The sequence below is a fragment of the Colossoma macropomum genome, unplaced genomic scaffold (assembly GCF_904425465.1).
Source record: "Colossoma macropomum unplaced genomic scaffold, Colossoma_macropomum, whole genome shotgun sequence".
In the NCBI taxonomy this organism is placed as follows: Eukaryota; Metazoa; Chordata; class Actinopteri; order Characiformes; family Serrasalmidae; genus Colossoma; species Colossoma macropomum.
The window spans coordinates 3,432,294-3,449,412 of NW_023494791.1; the positions used below are offsets into that span (position 1 = coordinate 3,432,294).

The 17,119-nt window shown below is 40.4% G+C and overlaps 1 protein-coding gene across 1 annotated transcript in view; it reads right to left on the minus strand.

Annotated features, from left to right (window-relative positions):
- Nucleotides 1-1,184: 1,184 nt before the first annotated feature.
- Nucleotides 1,185-17,119, minus strand: part of arfgef3 (ARFGEF family member 3) — an 88,440-nt gene continuing 72,505 nt past the window's right edge. The window contains exons 31-36 of the mRNA XM_036573664.1: nt 16,390-16,521; nt 13,665-13,795; nt 10,656-10,664; nt 8,550-8,889; nt 5,095-5,988; nt 1,185-2,101 (exon numbers count right to left, since the gene is read on the minus strand). Coding sequence (XP_036429557.1) covers nt 1,910-2,101; nt 5,095-5,988; nt 8,550-8,889; nt 10,656-10,664; nt 13,665-13,795; nt 16,390-16,521 — 1,698 coding nt within the window. The 3' untranslated portion in view covers nt 1,185-1,909. The remainder of the gene's footprint in view (nt 2,102-5,094; nt 5,989-8,549; nt 8,890-10,655; nt 10,665-13,664; nt 13,796-16,389; nt 16,522-17,119) is intronic.

The following is a 17,119-nucleotide window of genomic DNA, read 5'->3' on the forward strand; positions in this document are numbered from 1 at the left end:
GCAAAGGTGTTGCTAGGTCGTTACTATGGTATCCCAGCTGGGTGCCAAGGTGTTCCTAAGCCATTGCTATCATATACGAGCTGGTTGCTAAGGTGTTGCTAGGGCATTACTATGGTTGGTTTGTCAACCAACTTAATACATGCTACAGAAAACAGAAGTACCTGTTTACATGGGTCATTTTTTTAAAGACACTGTTAATGAGCTGTTTTGCTCCTACCACAAGAAAAGCACAGCAAACCCCTCTTAGGCACAACAATTAACTGATCGCAGTTGTGTGTTAGTTGTTAAACAGCTGTTTGCTCTCTCAAGCATACATTTACGTCATAACAAACAGAATTCAATTGGGAATGTTTTCATCAGGGGGTTTGAGGCAAATACATGCAAATAAGGTAAGTAGAAAACATGTAACGGGTCTCACGAAAACAAACTAACTTCCGATTGGAGCTACAGCAATTTTACTTTGTTTGTTTATTTGATGTTTGTTGACACCTTTAGAGGGCGGCGGTGAGTAACATATTTTTATATGAGCTTGAGCTGTTTTTGTCATTAGTTGGCAGCTACTTAGAAACTCAGAAACAATCTGGCCACCTTAGACTTGTACTTTAAAACAACTTAATATGTCTTTTGAAAAAGACAGTTAAATTGTTAATTGAAATTATTCATACGGCAAGTAAAATGTCATGATCGGGATGGGCCTAGCATAGCTCTGGGACACTTAAGCTACGTTCATATTACAAGCCTCATTGTTCAAATTAGATTTTTTGCTCAAATCCGATCTCTCTGACAGGATGGTTCACACAGGTTTAGGTAAGTGACTCAAATCTGTCATTAATGTGACGAACCGGCGTCCTGAAATGACCCTCATGAGCTCATCCTACTCAGTAACGTCACGTGAATGAATCACGTTCATCATCAGCACAAACTAACGAGCAGAACGAGCTTCGCTGAGAAGATCATTAACTCTGATCAGCTCTCAGCTTCATTATTAGAGCGAGACGAAGGAGAAAAAGGTGAGATGAGCTGCTTTTCCACCGTTTACAGGCTTTAACTTCTGTTCGGCGCTACTGCCATGGTAACGCTGAATGATGGCGCACGTGCAGTGGAAGAAAACACATGAATTCCGATCTGAGCTTCACATTAAGGTCACATGGCCACAAATCGGATACGTATCCGATCTAGGACCACATATGAAAGTGGCTCAGGTCAGATTTGAAAAGATCAGATTTGCGTGTCACACAGGCCTGAAAAAATGAGATCTGAGTCACAAAAAATCAGATTTGTGCCACTTCAGCCTGCTAATGTGAACGCAGCCTTAAACACACCATGCAAACTCAAGGTCTTACCTGGAAAGTCTGAGAGATTTTCTTGCGCCATCAACAATATGTAAATTTTTTTAAGAATTAAAATATTGTATATATTTTAAGACCTGGCAGAGGCAGGTCATTAAATTATGTCATGTGAAAGTTGCAAATGAACCACAGCACTGAAATAACAGTGTTTTCCATTACATAAAGATTACGACGTCAACGAAAGTGCATAAAGTCAACCTTCTTCCCTACGTTGATTCGCTGGGAATAAATATTAAAGCTGATAGATAATGTAATATTGATAAAGTAAATTTCATAAGTCCTTGTACTCAATACCACATGAGGGGTATTGCTTAAATAAACAAAATATAGATTCTCAGTATAATAGCATAGGATTTGCAAAGCATTCACATAAATATGTTCTACGGAGACCACAGAGTACAACAATAAATAAGTTCATAAATTAAACAGAGGAAATCCTTCATAGCCCAGTCAGCGCTACATCCCAAAGCAGGAAATAAATTACAATCAAATGGGTCTGTGGACGAAGCCGATTCACAACAGCGACAACGACAAAATAAAAAAAAAACGACGCAAGCTCCTCACAGGATGATGTCGTAAACTCGACCTACGCGTCCCAGCCATTCGCGCACCGCCTGCCGCACTCTGAGGTCAGTCACATGACAGGTCAGCTGGCTGATGCATGGGAACACGGCCGGCTGGAGGGCGATGAATGTGGGGTCCGGCAACAGCTGAATTTGGTTCAGGATGGTGAGGACCATGTTGGTCCATGCCTGAAATAAAGAGAAAAGCAGACCGATTAAGTTGTAAGAAAATTACTGAAGTATTATTTCATCCAAATCATCAACATACATAACAGTACACGAAAGCAGCCACCTACAACTTCATAACGCATCCGTAAGCATTGCGTAACGTACTTACACCGATCAGTCATAACATTCTGACCACCTCCTTGTTTCTGCGCTCATTGTCCATTTTATCAGCTCCACTTTGTAGTTCTACAGTTACAGACTGTAGTCCATCTGTTTCTCTGATACTTTGTTAGCCCCCTTTTACCCTGTTCTTCAGTGGTCAGGACCCCCATGGACCCTCACAGAGCAGGTACTGTTTGGGTGGTGGATCATTCTCAGCACTGCAGTAACACTGACGTGGTGGTGGTGTGTTAGTGTGTGTTGCGCTGGTCTGAGTGGATCAGACACAGCAGTGCTGCTGGAGTTTTTAAACACCTCAGTGTCACTGCTGGACTGAGAATAGTCCACCAACCAAAAATATCCAGCCAACAGCGTCCTGTGGGCAGCGTCCTGTGGCCACTGATGAAGGACTAGAGGATGACCAACACAAACTGTGCAGCAGCAGATGAGCTATCGTCTCTGACTTTACATCTACAAGGTGGACTGACAAGGTAGGAGTGTCTAATAGAGTGGACAGTGAGTGGACACAGTGTTTAAAAACTCCAGCAGCACTGCTGTGTCTGATCCACTCAGACCAGCACAACACACACTAACACACCACCACCACGTCAGTGTTACTGCTGTGCTGAGAATGATCCACCACCCAAATAGTACCTGCTCTGTGAGGGTCCATGGGGGTCCTGACCACTGAAGAACAGGGTAAAAGGGGGCTAACAAAGTATCAGAGAAACAGATGGACTACAGTCTGTAACTGTAGAACTACAAAGTGCACCTATATAGTAAGTGGAGCTGATAAAAATGGACAATGAGCGTAGAAACAAGGTCATAATGTTATGGCTGATCGGTGTATAAAGCAATGCTTGAGCATTTACACACAGCTTAAGACAAAATGAGATGTTTTATAAAGTAAATGACACTGTATTGACATAAGGGACCTTAAACTAAAGAGACAGGCATTTATTTCATTTATAACATGCAGATATGAACTGCTATATCTGTTTTAGGGCTGCACGATATTGGCCTAAAATGCGATGTTTGACAAAGCTCTTAGAAATCATGATGACAATATGAGAAGTGATAAATTTTTATCAAAATAATGCGTCTCTGGCTGGATGCAAAGCAAGTGCAGACATTTTTGGGACATGTAAAAAGAGAAACTAACTAACCTCTCTTTAAACCCCTCTTTAAACAAAAAGCAAAATACAAAATTACAAAAGCCCCACTTACTATTCTGGAAAATAAGAAGAAATGAAACACCAACGACTATTTAAATCAGAACTACACGCACATTTTTGTGCACTAAAGGGCTGAGAAACAGTCAACATTACCTCAACAGCTTTTTCAACAAAGGCTTCAAAACCAAATAAAGAAATATTTATTTTTTATAAAGGCAAACAAGAACAAATACACATTCTTGTTTCATTTTATTTATTTATTTAGTTATTAAATACTGCGGCATCAGACGCGTCTGGTTGTACTTACTCAACAAAAAGCAACAACCAGAAGCAACCAAAATCAACAACAACACTTCTGCTTTTAAAAGTGGTGTTGTTGCTTTTGGTTGAGTGTAGGTAGGCACTGTCTTCTTAGTTGGTCCGGGACTCTTATTTTGAAGGACTCTGGGGGACATAAGGTAACAAGCTTCAGTAGCCCAGCTGGTCAGCAAAAAACCAGCAGAGCCTGAGCACTGAGTGTGTGTTTCATAGCTGAATTTCCACTAAAGTTAGTGGTGGATCATTCTCAGCACTTCAGTAACACTGACGTGGTGGTGGTATGTTAGTTTGTGTTGCGCTGGTCTGAGTGGATCAGACACAGCAGTTGAATTTCCGTTGCCATACGGCTGAATGGTTAAGTTACTCGTCTCCCACGTGGGAGAGCTGGTTCAGTCCCAGCGCAGAGAAGCAGGCGTGTAATGACGTCTCTCAGGTGCTGCATGTTTGAGGTATTTAGATCTGTTCTGTCATCGCCGTTCTAATGATGTGTTCATTGTGGAAACTCATATCACAATAACATAAAATATGATTTATCGTGCAGCCCTAATCTGTTTTTTTACACAGTACATTTACTTTTAATATTTAAGTACATTTAAATGTGAGTCCTTAGTACAGACAGGGATTATCAGGGATCTATGCAGTTAGCTGGTAAAATTGTTTTTTGAGCAGAAAAATATCTGCAAGCCCAGCAAAATAAAACCCTTTGGATTCAACATCCAGTAAAAAAATCACCAAACATACATATAAGTACATTTTAAGTAAATAAAATTAAAAAATGCATTACCTTTTTAGTTCATTTAGGACTATGCTGAGGAAAAATGTTTAAATATAAATGTTTAAAAGTGGCAAAGGGCCATTTTTCTATTGGTTGGACTTTTTTTTATTTACATTACTGTGCAAAAGTCACAGACCACCCTTAATTTATTTAACTGCCAGTCAAAACGACCATTAAGTTATGAATAAAAGTTATTCATTTTCAGCTTCAGTAATGAAAGCGACAAATGTTTTTAACAGGAAATTACACTGCAGCCTAAAAAAACAAGCATATAAATATCAATTTTACAGTATTTAGTGTGTCCACTCTTTCCATTTATTCCAGCTTCCATTCTTTTCAGGAGACTCAGTTTCAGTTCCTCAAAGAAATCTGCCTCCAGTGTTCAGTCTTAGAAACTGGTTTTGCTTTTGCACAGTACTGTATGTTTATTTATACTGGCTGTACACAAAAACGTGTTCATTAAACATTTAATTTTACTTGATGGAGTAATTCTTGTATAGCCCACAATGTAAGTGTTTTTATTTATACTTAACAGCCTCAGTAATCCACAAAAATATAAACAGTAAAAATAAACAGATCCCTCTTACTTGTATCTGCGCCTCTGAGTCTCTCAGGGAGATGTTATGGGAGCTGGCTGTGGAGCCTGAGCGGGGTCTCTTGTCCTGCCGCAGCAGCTCTGGTCCTGCACTGAACGAGTGCCGCATGGGCCCCTGTTCCACCAGCTGCTGGGGCCTCTGGGGCCCCGGAGAGTCCGGCCCTCTGATCGTCACCGCCTCAGCCCTCTTTTCACCCACCTTTACCTCTTTGATGAACGCGGCATGGTTGTGCTGCTGCTTGCGCTTCTTGTACTCGATCATCAGTTTGGTGATGGTTTTGTCGGTGGCGATGGTGTACAGCTTGTTACCGGCGCTCTCCCACCACTCTTTCTTACGCCCAGCCTCGGCCCCCCTCCTGTCGCCTCTCAGCTGGGGCAGGCTGGTCCCGGCAACACCGGGGCTGTGCGCCTCCTCCGAGGGCGTGTCAGCCAGGTGGAGGCGGAAGCCGTCCTCCGACGGCGTCCCGCGTCCCGAGTGCCCCCCCGTGGAAGGCGTGGAGGTCTCGGAGGGGAAGAGGGGCAGGAAAAAGACGGCGTCGGGGGGCCGGAGCGGAGGCTGCTCCTCAGCGCTGCTCTCCAGGTCCAGATGCATTTGGATGTAGTTGTTGCAGAGGTCCATGCAGAGCTTGTGCAGGCGCTTGACCAACCAGGCCCAGTCCACGCTGCTGACAGGCTGGGTGCTCAGAGACGGGACTCGTGTGCGCCACTGCCGCTTCTCCCGTCCGCGCGGTGGGCTCACCTGCGCTGTCTCCTCGAAGATGTCCTCGTCTTCGGACGAGCACTGCTGCGAGGAGTCTGAGCTGCCCTCCTCTTCCTCGCTGAGGATCTTCTTCACCTGGTCCACAGTGATGTTCTCCTGGTTGGTCAGCATGGCACAGAGCAGAGCCTGGACAACATCAGCAGAGAAAAAGGAGCACTGAGTAAATGGATTATTGGAGTATTCTCAAAAATACTCTGGAACCGAAAAGCGTTATAAGGAGAAGATCCATTTAAGCTACCTTAAATCCACTGGTACCTTAAATCTACTGCTGCTTTAAAACCAATGGTATTCTAAATCCACTTAAACCTTAAATCCACTGCTACCTCGAATCTATTGCTACCTTTTCTAAGCCAACCTGACGACCACAGAAATTTTTTCTTCTCTAAAAAAAAACTTTCAATTGATGGTTCTTTTGCAAATAAAATGCGTTTGAGTTTGAAGAACCTTTTTAATGGAACATTTTTAATAAACAACTTCTCACAATTTTTCACTTAGCCCAAATGTAGTCAATCAGCCAAACATGTTTGTTCTCCAAATTTACCTTTTTAGTTTAGAACTGGAGCTACAAGACCAACATTGCTAACAAACACTAGAAGTCAACAGTCACCCAAAAGTTTTCCCTAAATACATCCTCCAAACGTCTCTTAACCCACTCAAACCGCATCCAGATCTTCAATAAGGTGATGGAGACTTGTGGTTAAGGATACAGTATAACTTACTGTGAGCTACAAAAATGATCACCCACTCATCATATAGCTGAATACGACGGGCAGACACTTTAGACAACAGGTGATGTGCTCAATTCCTTCACATACATGCTTGTCAAGTAGGTATACAGATGCTACAGATGATTTTTGCAATTTTCTGCTGTTTCTATTTATTTATTTAGGCAGAATTCAGCACAACACTTGTTTGTCTAATGAGGCTTATTGCAGTGTTCAGCTACTTGGTGAGGTTTTAGTTCATTTTTGTAGCTCACAGTGAGTCATACTGTGCTTTACATCACATCAAGAAGTCAGTGCCACCTTATTTTAGACCGTGATGTGGTTTGAATGGTTTGAGAGAAGTTTGAGGGGTTAAAATTGTTTCGACTCTTTCAAATTGCAAAACTCTTTGAAGCTGCAATTTCAATGTAAAAACAATGAATCATTTTCTTCCATTCATCATTAGTGTTGGGCCTCATTCACCAATGAGTTTTTCATGAATGTGTTCTTGTGAAAGGTCCCAAGAAAACGTCTACGTCAGATTCATGTTGGGTTCTTAAAGCGCAGAACTGTTCTCACCTTTGTATTTTTGAGTGTGTGTAGATTCTGTTCTTACCTAAGAACAAATCCCAAATAAGAAAACTGGTGAAGGTCAGAATCTTCATAAAAACTGCTTTTGGATGGGTTTTAAGAAGAAATGTCGGTAACACTTTCTATGAATGCCACCTTTATAAGCATCTATGAACACATTCATAACATGTTATAATGCATTCATAAGGCATTATAAACATGGCTAGAAATATTTATTAAAATGCATTACATTATAGCCATGCTTATTATGCATTCTGAATTGTTAACATAATACATTATAAGTACTGATCATAACAAATAAGAGCTCATAAGTCGTATTTGTCCGCTCTAAGTAAAGTGAAGCGTACTGTACTAAAGCCTCCTCCAGTGTTCAGAGTGAGGCTTCAAGTTGAAGTATTTACTGAAGGATTTACTGAAACACTAAAACATTCACAGTAAAGCACATTACAGGCTTCAAATGTCAGAGTTTAAACTAGAGCTGCCATCAGTGTTTTACCCAATGTGGGAAAGGTAATGTTCACCACCGTTAGCTTGGTATTTGTCTTTACTTTACGCTCTCCAAGCTGGGACTGACTTCTTTGACACTGACAGTATAACATGTTATAACAGTGCCAAAGAAGTCAGTCCCAGCTTGGAGAGCGTAAAGTAAAGACAAATACCAAGCTAACGGTGGTGTACATTACCTTTCCACATTGGGTAAAACACTGATGCAGCACTACACACTGGAGGAGGCTTTAGTACAGTACGCTTCACTTTACTTAGAGCGGACAAATATGACTTATGAGCTCTTATAATTTGTTATGATCAGTACTTATAATGTATTATGTTAACAATTCATAATGCATAATAAGCATGGCTATACCGTGTAATGCATTTTAATAAATATTTATAGCCATGTTTATAATGCCTTATGAATGCATTATAACATGTTATGAATGTGTTCATAGATGCTTATAAAGGTGACATTCATAGAAAGTGTTACCGAAATGTCTTCTTAAAAAACAACTGATGAATGAGGCCCAGTGTTATCATTTTATTGTGAATTTTTGTGAATCTACCAAACATTTGCAACTTCAGCAAAGTATTGTATTAAAAATATTTGAAACAGACCCCGAATACGGAAACATATCGCTGTTGTTGGAAGAAAACCTCGTATCTCCACAATGATAAATTTACAGGAAAACCTACTTTACTTCCAATGTAAGTCAATGGAACCAGACTTTTATCCAAGTCGTTTTGGGCCGTTGCTTTTGGTCCATTCATCATGAAATTTACACACAATGTAAAGAACAACAGGCATTTTCAAATTATGTCAAAAACTGAAAAATGACAAAGTGGAGATACATGGTTTTCTTCCGACAGCAGCGATACACATCAAACCTGAAAAGGCACCTGGAAGTAAATGTTGAAGCTCATGGTGGACTGCCGATAGAGGTTAGCAGCCCCGCACACCCCCGACACCTTCATAAGGAGATACTTGAGGCCGGGCCGCGTGTCAAAGTCTCGCGCTGTGCGGTACGAGTCCAGCAGCAGGTCAAAGATGATGGCCAGGTTCTGCATGGATATGTAACGCAGGAAGCCGGCAGATTTGGGCTCCGAGACCGGTGTGACCCGATCCTGGGATTCAGCGCCCCCGGAGCCCTTCACAAACTCCTCCAGCAGGATGTCATAGAGGTTCTGCAGCAGCACTTGGTGGGACAGCAGACTCACCACGATTGTCCTGAATGGAATGCTGCAGTGAACAGAGAAGCCATGCATTTCAAAAAACCTTTCACAATCATTAAAAATGAACAGCTGCATTGTGAGATTCATGCTTTTATCAAGTACTAATGAACTTATGATCATAGGGGAAAGTAACTGTACCATAACAACTTAGAATAACAATTCAGAATCCTCTAACTGTTTTTCTGACACTTTCTTGGCCATGCCCATTATGTTCACCAGTAGGAAACGGTATTCTAGAGCTGCTGAACTTGAAAGATTTAAACATTTTTCAGAATTTATCCCATGTAATTTCCCTAAAGACAGCCCAGAGATTTTCAGCTACTTTGTATTAAGTTCTCACTAGAGCTGAGCGATATGACCAAAAACGTTATCACGATAAACAAAATTCATATCGTTCGATATCGTTACATATCGCGATAAATGTCGAATCATGATTTCTGATTTTGCTCCTGGGGTTAACTGTGGTTTTAAACTATCACTTATGGTCCGATCATGACAAACACTCGGCAAACAGTGGAACATTTCACTAATCTGTCTTGGGACAGTGGGAGAAAGTTTCTGAGCTGTTTTTATCAGCTTGAAAAGCACAGCTGCAATTTTTGTAATAGACATGATTTAAGAAGGAAAACAGATTATTTTAGCTGTCTGGTGTCGAGCGCTCGGCTACCCCGCTACAAACGCTAAACAAGCGGCCAACAACAGTGCTGAACTCTTTAGTTTCTCAACAACGTCAACTCGGTTCGGTCGGTCACTGCTGTCACTCCTACCACATCCATGTCAGAGCAGATCACAGTATTCAGACACCAGCTAGACGGCTGGGTTTCTCTAGGCTATCGCAGTAGTTTAAGGGGTGAACCGCAGTATATCTGACGCTCGCTGTGTAAAAGCATTATCTGCAGTGTGAATCTCTCACACCAGTCACAGAGTCCTCCTTTTAGGTATGTTTAAACTGAAAGTGGTGATTTTGTGTCGTGTTTGATCTACAGTATCATCAGTTCTCCGTGTTGTGGAGTGACGGAGCTGCTTCAGGTTAGCCAGCTGCTAAAAACAGCTAGCCTGGAAAGACAGCGCTCTCCCGCTCTCCAATGCCTCACAGCTTCCTCAGTTTACTTTCTTTACTTTTTAAATCAGGGCTGTAATTTGCATGAACCCACTTCTTTCTTTCACTTTCGTTGCTCGAGAATGCACTAATACTAAAATATGACGGTTTGGCGCTGTAACACGGCGCTGCAGACGTGATTTAACACCGCTAAAGTTGTTAGGATGCACGGAAAGAGGTGAGCTCACTGTAGGTCAGTACAGTTACACCGCTGACCTCGTCACTCACACTCGGCCACAGGAGAACAGATCGCCGGTCGCTCCACTCAAACAGGGAATGTATAACTCCGCGTTTCAGCCGTTGCTAAAGTATATTTGGCGACCCTTTTTTTACTCGTGGCCCCCTCCCTCTCTAATCAAGTCGATAAACTCAGAAGTGCGCCCTCTCCTGGCGACAGCAGAGTAGTGTCGCTTTCCTTGCAGTAGAAAACGCCACCAGGGCTTTCGCTAAAACGTGGAAGTGTGAGAATGGTGTATTATATCGAAAATGTATCGAACCTGTCTTATCGCTCTTTCGAGGAAAAGTTATATCGCGATACTTATCATTATCGTTTTATCGCCCAGCCCTAGTTCTCACTAATCTGCGAACCCAGCTTTATACTTTAACCTGCAGGGAGGCCAGAGGAGACAAACAAGAGATTCTAAGAAAAGTAAAGCATGCAGGTTCAGCCTTACCCAATTTTCCTGCAGCAAGTTCAGCAAGTAAAAAAGAAATAAACATATAACATTAAGTTTAAGAAGTGAATGAGTTCATAAAAATCAGGTAACTGCAACAGAGCTTTCAATTAACAATAACAACAAAATATATTATTATTATTATTATTATTATTAATAATAATAATAATAATAATAATATCTTTATTTATAGAGCACGTTTTCATACCAGTGGCAGCTCCACGTGCTTTACAGATAAGTAATAATATTTTACAGTAACAGACAATGACAGATCAAGACAAAAAGACACTGACAGCAAATGAAAAGCAGCAGAAGAAATATCAATTTAATTCAACTAACTAAACTAAATAATTGTTTTGAGAAATTGAGTCCATTTACATGCACTTAATAATCGGATAACTGCAGATCTTGTCAGTAATCTGATCAACGTGTTTACATGCACTTGAGTAATCAGATACTGGGGAAACTCCAGGTCTACATAAGTCAGACAGTAATCAGATTTCTGCTTTACAACCAGCCAATAAACTCACAGAAGAAGACGTGATGTAAACATACTGTAAAACTCAACTTTCATGCCGCAGCTTTTTTTTTTTTAAACATCGCGCCACTTAACCTGAAAATATGAATTTATATCATCTAGAAGATGAAGAATATTTACGTTTCATTTCCGCACATGCACAGACTGAGAAATCCGAAAGTAATCCGAAATCAGAGTAAGAGTTTACAAGCACTGAGAAATCTGATTACTGAGCTGAAATCCAGCTCTCACCTTAGACCTTACTCCGATCTAAGAAATCGGAGGGTGCTGTTTACATGACCATTTGAATAATCAGATTACTGCAGAAATCAGATTATGATCAGATTATTGAATGCATGTAAACAGACTCATTGTCTGTAAATGGAGAAACAGAGTTGCACAGTTTAACAAAAGCCCAACACTTTTCAATACTGCAATTAGTGGTGGGCAATATGATGATATTTCATCATCGTGATATACTACAGTGTGCTGTTTAGAGTATATCATGGGTATCGTCTGTACTTAAAGGACACAGAATAACTGCATGTCTCACTGATAATTGAGCATAATTAATCCTGTTGAACTGGATTTTGTACAGTGCATTGTGTAAAATGCTAAATAAAACTTTGTACTCATAGCTTTTAAAAGAATTTTTAAAATCTAGCACCACTGGGGCATTTTTGTCTTTATAAAAAATAAATATAAGTATTGTGTATCATGAAAATACAACAATGTTTTAGGGCCACTGTTAATAAAAAATAAAAATAGTAGCCTTCGAGAATAAAATCATAATATTTCGAGAATAAAGTCGTAGAATTCTGACATTAAAGTGGCATTAATACCAGGAAAGGTTGCAATATTGTGACCAAAGTCTTTGCGAAAGTGAAGCAGCGCCTCCTCGTGTTAAATGAGGGGAGGTGAGTTGGTGGAGTTCTACTTTCATATCGATTCACCCATAAAGAAACACTCAGTCTCCCTGTCTCTCCTGCACAGCAGCACCAGCCTGTTATAGTATAAGAACCGGCTGAAACGGCTGAGCAGGAAACTGTGTTTATCTGGAATAAAGAGCCAGACGGACTCGGAGGAAACTGTCTGTCTGTGTTGTTGAAGGAGAATCTCAGGCAGGGTCGTCTACACGGCTATCGGGGGCTACATCTCCCCCCATTCAAAGAGGGCATGAAGTTTCACAGACAGTGAGAATGATGATCAAAATGATCCACAGAGAGACAGGAGTGAGTGGAGCTCCGGCGCCAGTACAGCAACCGAGACCCCAACGCGTTATGGCAGCCCCCCTACAGTCAGCCCCCCCTACAGTTAGCCCACTTTATCCTCCAAATATTATGACTTTTTCTCTCTAAATATTACAACTTTTTTAATCGAAATATTACGACTTTTTTCTCGAAATATTACGCATTTTTTCTCGAAATATTACAACTTTTTAAATCGAAATATTACAATTTTTTCTTGAAATATTACGAATTTTTTAATCGAAATATTACGACTTTTTTCTCGAAATATTACGAATTTTTTCTCTAAATATTACGACTTTTTTCTCGAAATATTACGACTTTCTTCTCAAAATATCATGACTTTATTCTTGAAGTGTACTATTTTTATTTTTATTAACAGTGCCCCTAAAACACCGTCGTATGAAAATGTCTTTATAATATCATATGTTTTTGCCATATCGGCCACCCTGAACTGCAAAGTGGCAATTCAACACTAACTTGCAATATTTCCAACACTTTATTCTTTATTTAAATTAGAAAGCACCAGGTTGACACTGTATTGACATTCTTATAAAATAAAAACGTCAAGAAAAATGGTCTTAAGAGAAATGCCATAGAAGAACCACCTAAAGAACTTTTCAATTCATTTGTAAATGAGATGTGTGAGTTTCGCTGGAACCCGTACTTGCATATAATCCGCAGTACTTTTGGTTACATCAGCACTGTAATGTTTTTTTTCTCACGTGCTCATCTCTCATTGTTAGTATTTGATGCATAATTTTGTCAGATACTGTTTTTAAAACTATATGTTCAAATGGGTTTGTTTGTTTTTATATTTGATTTGTCTTTGAGAACTCAAACTGATAATTATGCCTGATCGGTGTATGATTAGTGATTTCCAAAGTATCACAGCTAATTTATCTTCTCTATTTTATTAATAACTTTCTTAACTGACGTCATCTCTTTTGGAATCCTCTATTAAATGTTGGTGGTACTTAAATGCTTCACAATTTTTTTGGTGTTCACACAATGATGAGGTTTTACTTTTTGCCACAGTATCATTTGGTATCAAGCAGTGTGATTCCTGGCACTGGTACCATAATTCTGATTTAATGACAACCCTATCGAGAAATAAAAACATTCAACTTTATTAAAAATAGGAATTAACAGGGATAGGCACTCTGCAAAAAAACACACAAAAAAACAAAAATAACAAACACACAAAAAACACCATCTCCATTCAGCTACCCATAAGATTCCCACCTCTTCTGAGTGTGGCCGTTGGACTGCTGGTCTGCAGGAAGCTCAATGATGAGCACACAGGACTGAGCGTGCTCAAACCCTTCTTTGCTGCTGGGAGTTTTGGGAGAGCACTGAGTGTCCAGCATAAAGACCTGAAACACAAAGGGGAAAACAAGCCATGTTGAGCAGATTCCTGGAGATCATCCTGTGGACTTCGACAAACTTCTTTATTTGTAATTCAACATTTCTGAGTATATCATGAATATCTTTAGTACTTAAAGAACACTGACTTACTGCATATTTCATTAACCTTTGGGGTCTTATGTTTAATATTCATGAGCATTGTGTTTTTATATTTCCTCATGTTAGCTTGTGTTCTGGGGCTCTTCTCAGTCATTTAGTCTTAGTCTGTTTTTCTCTCTGGTGGGTCCATGAGGTCAAAAAATGTGGAATATTTTGTGTTTTTTATAGAGGCACATAAACATAGTACAACTGTGCTACTCATGCATTGTTCCCAGTCTCCCAAAAGGGTTCCTTTAAACATGCAGCTCAACTAACAATCTTAATGACTAATTTTGGACAAAAAAAATCAATACAATTTCATAGTGTGCTGCTGAAAGCGTTAAATAAAGAGCACAATTAATCCTGTTAAACTGAATTCAGTGCAGTGCATATATGAAATGTTGAGTAAAAATCATTGTGCCCAGAATTCAACAGCTGTTTTTAGATGTAGCACTAGTGTTGTTGTGCCCAGTTTAAAGAGTGTAAATGGTCTTGACATCATTTTCCGTCCCGGTTTAAGGTAGACTTACCGAGTGCGATGTTTCCGTCTGCAGTTACTGGAAACTGAATATTACTGAATATCCACAAAAACTTCAACTTTATTTTTTATTTGTTCATTTTTATTACGTTTAAATGGGACCTATTATGCTCATTTTCAATGTTCATAATTTTGTTTTGTAAAATAAAAGGCTCATCGGGAGGCGGGGCTTAAAGGCACAGGAGCTCTAACAGAGCGTTTCAGACAGAGTGAATAGAGATGAACAGTAAGAGAAAAACAATGTGTTTTTAGAAAATTGAAGCCGTAAATCTGTTCTTTAAACAAAATATGTTTGCTGCTGGTTGAGGATCTAATTGATCTCTCTATGATGGCTTAACTGGGTATTATTTGATTGTTGATGTTCATTGGATCCAAATTTCAAACATCCCCTGAGGGCAGATTGAAATCTTTTTATTACTGTTTTTATTTAGTAATAAAAATGAATGTATGCTTTTTTGGTCCATAGGACTATATATATAATAATAATTCATAGTATTTTCAGGCTATGTATTATTTAATGTTACATTCTACAAAATATATTATAAAATATGATGCATTAATATATACTATATGGACAAAAGTATTGGGACACCTACAGGAGCTTTTTTGACATCCCATTCTAAATCCATAGGCATTAATATGGAGTTGGTCCCCCTTCACAGCTATAACAGCTTCCACTCTCGGACACTGTTGAACGAGACGGCCTGGCTCACAATCTCTGTTCTAGTTCATCCCAAAGGTGTTCGATGGGGTTGTGGTCAGGGCTCTGTGAGGGCCAGTCAAGTTCTTCCACACCAAACTCACCCAGTCAGGCCTTTATGGAGCTGCTTTGTGTACTGGGGCTCAGTCATGCTGGAACAGGAAAGGTTCTTCCCTCAAACTGTTCCCACAAAGTTGGAATCGCACAATTGTCCAAAATGTCTTGGTGCTGAAGCATTAAGATTCCCCTTCACTGGAACTAAGGGTTCTAGACCAACCCCTGAAAAACAGCCCCATATCATCATCCCTCCTCCACCAAACTCTACAGCTGGCGCAGTGCAGTCAGGCAGGTAACGTTCTCCTGGCATTCGCCAAACCCAGACTCGTCCATCAGACTGACAGATAGAAAAGCTGATTCATCACTACACAGAACACGTTTCTGCTGCTCCAGAGTCCAGTGACAGTTCTTTATACCACTCCAGCCGACGCTTGGCATTGTGCTTGGTGATGTAAGGCTTGCATGCAGCTGCTCGGCCATGGAAACCCTTCCATGAAGCTCCCAGTGCAGTTTTTATGCTGATGTAGATGCCAGAGGAGTTTGAACTCTGCAGTTATTGATCAGCAGAGCGTTGGAGACTGTTATGCTCTACGCTCCTCAGCACTCGGCGACCCGCTCTGTAACTTTACATGGTCTGACACTTCGTGGCTGAGTTGCTGTGGTTCCCAAACACACTTTTCAATAATACCACTAACAGTTGATCGTGGAAAATCTAGGAGGGAAGAAATTTCGTGAACTCATTTGTTGCAATGGTGGCATCCTATTGCAGCACTACGCTCGAATTCAGTGAGCTCTTTAGAACAACCCATTCTTTCACTAATGTATGTGAAGGCAGACTGCATGGCTAGGTGCTTGATTTTATACACGTGTGGCATTTGGACTGAATGAAACACCTGAATTTAATGATTAAGAGGTGTGTCCCAATACTTTTGTCCATATAGTGTATATCACGTATAATGAACGATAATGAATTTATTGACTACAACACTATGATGCACTACTACTGCACTGTGTCAGTCTGTTAGAATATTGTGATATGTGTATTGTGGGAATGTCTAAGTACCATAATATGAGGTTTTCACCACATCACCCCCTCCTAGTATGAAGTTTCTATTACTTTGTGGACTGTCGAAGTATCAGACTATGAGGCCGTGTTAATTAAAGAGCACCTGTTGGGCCATGGCGCGGATCCTCCAGTACTCGGCCTCTGCAGAAGCTGAGTGGGTGGGGGCCGCTACTTTCACTTCACACGCGTCTCCCGTGAACGTGTCGGAACCGCTCCGGAAACATGCTAGCAGGTTCTACAGGGTTGAACAGAAAACACTGACAGTGACACTGTTGGCACAACTTGCTGACATTTCAGTTTATACACGATCAGACAGTCAACTGATCCAAGGCCGGCTTCTACTAAGGATCTGTATTTGTGAAATGCAGGTGTAAACAGTCTGGCCTAATCCCTCTATCAGAAAGATCAAAGTAATCCAGAGGTTTATGTCCGCTTAAATTATAATTTATTTCCGGAGAGATAACGGTGAAGGCAGTTGGCCAAGTTACTGAATTGTAGTATGGTATAATATGTGTTTGTAATGAAATAAAGAAAATATAATGTAAGCTCTCCCCATGTCCGCAACCTCGGAGTTATTTTTGACCCTACACTCTCTTTTTCCATCCACATCAATTCCGTTGTAAGACAGCATTTTTCCATCTTCGCAATATTTCTCGCCTCCAACCATTTCTCAGCCAAGCCGATGCAGAAACACTTGTGCTTGCATTAGTGACATCACGGTTAGACTACTGCAATGTTCTTTTTTCTGGCCTCCCTGTCAAAACCCTCACTCGGTTACAGTATGTTCAAAATGCCGCTGATAGGATCGTCACCTTTTCTAAAAAGAATGACCA